Source organism: Argopecten irradians, chromosome 2 (assembly GCF_041381155.1).
Source record: "Argopecten irradians isolate NY chromosome 2, Ai_NY, whole genome shotgun sequence".
NCBI classification, from domain to species: Eukaryota; Metazoa; Mollusca; class Bivalvia; order Pectinida; family Pectinidae; genus Argopecten; species Argopecten irradians.
This window is the reverse complement of record NC_091135.1, coordinates 48,096,945-48,103,435: the sequence shown is the minus strand read 5'-3', so window position 1 is coordinate 48,103,435 and position 6,491 is coordinate 48,096,945. Positions and strand designations below refer to the sequence as shown.

The 6,491-nt window shown below is 35.6% G+C and overlaps 1 protein-coding gene across 1 annotated transcript; it reads left to right on the top strand.

The window, feature by feature from the left end:
* Positions 1–2,241: 2,241 nt before the first annotated feature.
* LOC138315751 (uncharacterized) lies at positions 2,242–6,138 on the top strand. Its single transcript, XM_069256999.1, has 2 exons — positions 2,242–2,322; positions 4,260–6,138. The coding sequence occupies exon 2, from the start codon at positions 4,268–4,270 to the stop codon at positions 5,006–5,008; it is 741 nt and encodes a 246-aa protein (XP_069113100.1). The 5' UTR covers positions 2,242–2,322; positions 4,260–4,267; the 3' UTR covers positions 5,009–6,138.
* Positions 6,139–6,491: the final 353 nt, after the last annotated feature.

The following is a 6,491-nucleotide window of genomic DNA, read 5'->3' as shown; positions in this document are numbered from 1 at the left end:
CATTATATGGCATGTTTTTTTTTTTTTTTTTTTTTTTTTTTGTTAGTTGATTTTTAATTTGAATTATTGTTGGAATATCATTTCATTACTGTGATACTAACACGTATGCGTGTTTAAGTTTTAAAGTGTGTTCATTTTATTTAATTTTGATCTGTCAGTGATATGTATAGTTTTGCCGTGGGAAATATCTCTCCAGGACTAACATTTGTTTGTTGATATGATAAACGACATATATTCAATGTTCATGTGTCTTATCGCGCTGTAATACTCTTTGAGCAGAACTAATGGTTTTCGTAAGCTTTCGGGTGTGTGTGTGAAAGGAAATAATAGATCTCCTCTTTTGGACAAGATAAGACGATTTCATAGGTCATTTTCACTTGCTAAAAATAATGGGTCAAATTAGTTCAACTAACCCAAGTCATTTTTGCAGGGTCCTCGGACTCGGGATGCGCATATAGATTGACCACTACGATATCGATTATGTATAGTGTATGTGAAAGGTTTAATCCCACCATTCGTGCAAATTATATGCACTAGGTACAGAAACATAGTTTAATAGAATATTAAATTATTTCTTTATTATCGGGTTTCCAATGAACGCCGTGGTCATTATTCCTTCATCACATCGATGCCAGGCTGTTTCCATGGGAAGGAGCAGGGGTCGCACATACTGGGAACCGTCGATTCGGTGATGGTAAGTAAATACTTATCATCACCGAATCGACGGTTCCCAATGACACCAGTCCCACCTAGACCGATAGCTCAGATATAGACTTTCATTCACTCTGAGGACCTAGTACCTTGTTACAGTTTGACACCATATAGCAAAAAGTTCAGTGGGTCACCCTCTTAAAAAACATAATCACGGTACCGTATCAGCTGAATTATCACATGTAGTGGGTTATCCTATGACACTTTGTCACCTTTGATGGATCGTGATTTATTATCAGACATCTTGTGTAGCTAAGTTGTGGAGTTAAATGAAATAAAACACCTAGACAACGCAATGGTAGTTTGTATCAACATTATGTCATATGTATCAGCATTATACCATATGTATCAGCATTATGTCATATGTATCAGCATTATGTCATATGTATCAGCATTATGTCATATGTATCAGCATTATGCCATATGTATCAGCATTATGCCATATGTATCAGCATTATGTCATGTGTATCAGCATTATGCCATATGTATCAGCATTATGTCATATGTATCAGCATTATGTCATATGTATCAGCATTATGCCATATGTATCAGCATTATGTCATATGTATCAGCATTATGCCATATGTATCAGCATTATGTCATATGTATCAGCATTATGTCATATGTATCAGCATTATGTCATATGTATCAGCATTATGTCATATGTATCAGCATTTTGCCATGTGTATCAGCATTATGCCATATGTATCAGCATTATGTCATGTGTATCAGCATTATGCCATATGTATCAGCATTATGTCATATGTATCAGCATTATGTCATATGTATCAGCATTATGCCATATGTATCAGCATTATGTCATATGTATCAGCATTATGCCATATGTATCAGCATTATGCCATATGTATCAGCATTATGTCATATGTATCAGCATTATGTCATATGTATCAGTATTTTGCCATGTGTATCAGCATTATGTCATATGTATCAGCATTTTGCCATATGTATCAGCATTATGTCATATGTATCAGCATTTTGCCATGTGTATCAGCATTATACCATATGTATCAGCATTATGCCATATGTTTCAGCATTATGTCATATCAGCATTATGTCATATGTATCAGAATTATGCCATATGTATCAGCATTATACTATCAGCATTATGCTATGTTCAGATTACAAAATGATAACGTTCTATTAACAGTAAGGGACAATCGGTTCAAGGACGTTACAAGAAGTGATGGAGAACCAAGAGAAAAACAAACAACGACACAAACAAAACTAAAACCACGGTACATCAAATAACTTTTTTTAATATCCCATAGAAGAATATTTTTAAAGATATCATAAATCAATCTGTAACAGTTTTCGTATAGGGTATTTCAGGTATCACTCCTGGGTTCCGTTTTTATATACAATTAAAACCTGCTATAAATCTAATTCTGACGAATAAAGGTGAGATTAGATAAAAGGTAGTTATTTTAAAGTTAAATCAAACATTCCCATCCCTCAAATTAATAAGGCTGGTTCAACCCCTGGTAAGACAATAAGCGGGACTAACAAGTTGTGGTCTTAAAACCAGGGGTATTTTCCTCTGTCAACACTCAACCACACGTTAGCAGCCACAGTTCACAATACGGAAGAAAGGTAAGAATTAATAGATCAGATAATAGGAACGATACGTAATGAATGGGTCTTCTTTTTAGAAAAGAAACCACATTAGAACCGATCTGATATAAAGAGATTAAAAATAGATTCGGTTTGCTTCCGTATGTCGCTTATTATAACTACACTACATGTTCGGTGTATACGAAAAAAAATAACCCGATAAATTAGGTACATGCAAGGCGTCTGGATGAAATGCATTTACTTAAATCGTGTTTATGTGTAATGTTTTTTTGCTTATTATTATTATTATTTGTTGTTTTTTTTATAGAAAACAGACAGGAACGTTTAAAATGAAATTAAGTTAAACAGTTGGTTGCTTTTTGTGTGTATTCCTTTATTTATGATATGAAGCTCCTAAATGTATTCGAATCATTGTCTTACGTTTGGATGTCAGCTGCTTAGTGTATGCTGTTCAGGACATCCCATTTCTGTATGGGTCCATGGTAAATCCACAGGTCAAAGGGTGACAATTAATGTTTTCCATAGTTTAAGTCCTGATTAATTAAATACTAGAGTAGAAATGGTATTTGGTTCATGGTAAATCCACAGGTCAAAGTGTGACAATTAATGTTTTCATAGTTTAAGTCCTGATTAATTGAATACTAGGGTAGAAATGATATTTCTGCATTTTTGAATGCACACCATTAGTATCCTTATTTCCTCGTGTTTTGTTTCCTTGCAATAGTGGAACACTTGCCTTATTATAGTACTATATCACTGAAGCATACCGTCAAAGATACGGAACACAAAAAGGACGGTAGACACTTGTACCTACTGCATAGTGTTAAAGAAGACAAATCCGAGATCTTTTATATTCCCTTCTTCCTGACTGACTTTTTCTTCTTAACGTCTTTCGTGACACTATGTACATCAACTTAAGGATGTATTCTTCTGAGGTTTCAGTCCCGTTGAAGTCTCGTTTCGACAAAGATCAAAGAAGTTACGAGATTTTCAAATGCAATTTATCAATATCTGTGGCAAGTTGCCAGTTGCAAATTTTGTCAAAAAATTACAGTTCTAACTTTAGCAGATTTTTTTATACGGGGATTTTAAGAAATGGCCCATTTGGGGGCCATTTTGAAATTGTGTCTTTTTTCGCTTTGAGTAGAGCCAAAGTTTTAGCATTTTTTACTGAAATTGTTTTTACTTACATCATCACTGCACCAGCAATTTTAGCTGTATTGAGCTAATTTTTGCTGTAAATCTTTACTAGGTTCGTGGTAATGAAAATATTGAGCATTAATGTATGAAATGATTTTTTTTTCTCACTTTATTTTTACATTTAATGGTAATTTGAGCACTTTTAATTTTTACTCTAAAATACTGAAAAATAACAAATATTCAAGTGGGGCAAAAAAGTAAGCACACAGACCCCCCATTTTTCTTCCTGATTCTGAAAGAACAACCCTTTTTCTATTGATATGCAAAATATTAACAAAAGTTTGATACCAGAACTTTTTCTATAAAGGGTTAGATTTGGCAAAAATGGCTGAAAATGGTGCATTTCGTAGCTCAAAATTAAGGGGTAGGGGTAGCATATCTTGTTATTCTGAGAAAAAAATATTAGTCTTTTTGATCAAAACTGGTATAATTTAAAAGAAGACTACTGGAAAATAAATTCTACAAACATAAATACATATCAAACACCTCATTAGGAAATTATGGCTTTAATATCTTGTGTATATGGTCAAAACGGCAAAATTCCCATAAAATCCAATATTTTGTCAACTAGGTATCTTTGAGTGACAGTAGCTCAAAAACGAGCACACGGACATATGTTTTTTCTTCCAATTTCTTCCATGGTATAAACTCCTCTTTCCAAAAATCTATATAAGAAAAAAAGTTTAATACAAGAAAATTTTGACTTCTCAGAGGAGTACATCCTTAACGTATACATGTGTTCATTTTATTTTCAGGATGTAAAATGTCGAACTCGGACAAGAAAGAACCACGTGCAGCTCGATCAGTCCATCTCTGGTACACAGTGCCCGATACCGCTACTTCAGTTCGAAATACCATCATCGTCCGTCGTTGTCAGACCGGAACTTATTTCTGTGCTATCAATTTCCGATGTGGATATATCGGGATACAAGAATTATACGATGGGAAAAAAGTCGTTATATTTTCCGTCTGGGACAATAAGACTGACGATGATCCGGAAACTGACAGACAAGCAAAGGCTACTTACGAAGGTGAAGGTGTAGACATCCAGAGGTTTGGAGGCGAGGGTACAGGCCTACGGTGCCTTTTGCCATACGACTGGGCCATTGATGAAGAAACACGTTTCTGGGTGGATGCTAAGACGGACGGGAAATGGACGGAGTACTCCGGATATTACTTCGATCAGAGAAAAAACGAGAAGTTCCACATTGCCACGCTCAAGACTATAACGGGAGGAAAGCTGCTTTGCAATTGTGCGGCATTCGTTGAGGACTTTCGGCGAGACGGGAAAAGTTATCACCAGAGTCGGAAAGCGTGTTTTTGTGATTTCCAGTACTGTGACGGAGAGCAGTGGACAGGCTGTAACAAGGCCGGATTTACCGCCGATCAAACTCCGGTGTTAAATATAAACGCAGGATGTGAAGGGAAACTGTTCTTTTTGGAAACCGGGGGTGACACATGTAACTGTGGTACGCCCCTTAATAACACCGTGAAAATCGAATGATATTATAGTCATCTCAGTAGATTTATTTGTGTATAAGTCGTCGTAACGCCATCTTGCATTATAATCAGACTCCATATTGGTTTACATGTATATTTTGTTTTATCCTGGTGATCCACATAGATCTATCCAATTTTCACTTTGTTATAACACAATTAATGCCATTTTCTTCCACCTGTGAGATGACAATGGACCGTGCAATGACTTTTTTTTTTTACATTTTAGTTTCACATTTATGTTTGTTATAATATGACTGAAGGCAAGGCCTTAAAGGACGCAGCCAGATATTTCAGTAACCATTGATTATACAATGTTAAAAAGTACAATTGATGGAAATAACGGAGCCGAATTTTCTGTTTATTTTAAATTCATATAAATAATATTCTCGCTCTATCCTTATCCAAAAACCCCCATTTGAGAAGGAAATCCACATAAGAGAAAGAAGAAATTTTTATTTCTGTAACAGATATTCCGTTTTGGGTCAGCTGATTATATTGGAAGTTGGTTTATCACTTGAACGCTAACAAATAAAGAGCAATTGCACTGAGCTTCTGCCGGATGAAGATTACGTTCATCGGATCATAAAGCGTTTGAACCGCTTGATTATATATTGAGCTGACTTCAAAGCATCACATTCACGCTGATCGGATTTTTTACAGTGGGTAAAAACAATGGCGGGCGCAAACTGAAGCTGTCAGTGTGTAGGATTGAATTTTTCATGCATGCGTTACCTTAGAAGTGCTTCGCACTTCCTGCCCTTCGTGCCCTGATGAATCTTGAAGCTTTGCAATATTCAAGATACTAATTAAATATTTTTCTTCGATTTTTTTGGGGTATTTTATTCTTTGATCGTAGTTATCATTGGTTAGTTGGTTGCTTATAATTAGATAAATGTTCTAGTAACGGCCTCTTGCGTATGCAGTGAGTTGTGTGATTCCGGTGATTATGACGTCGTCATTTGACGTGATTTTTGTGACGTCATAATCACCGGGAGGTGGGACTTATCGACGGTAAATATTACCCACGTCGTTTTAGGATCTCGAAACCCACGTTTGGGAGACTGCAGTGTCCATAGACCGTTCTATAGATTTTATCCATGATTTGAAAAAAAAATAATCAGTTAACACGATTAATATCATATTACTTTTATATAAAGATCTAATGTTTTGATCCTAGATCTGAATGTATTCTTCATTCACAATGGAACCACCAGCATGTAACAGTTAAACATAATTAGCTCATCTGGCCCAAATTAGCCTTGTCTAGAATTCCATCATCGTCGTAGTCAGCCTGCATGGAGCGTATTAGAGTTTCAGAACACTGGATTCCGTAGGTGGAATTCCATTGGAACAAACTCCAACAATTCACAAAGCGCAAAATTAGACAACTTCTTTGATAGATACCGGTATTACTAATATGTCATTAAGTATCATTATGTAACAGTATTACGGGATGGGGATTCAAGATTGCACAAATGGACAAGACG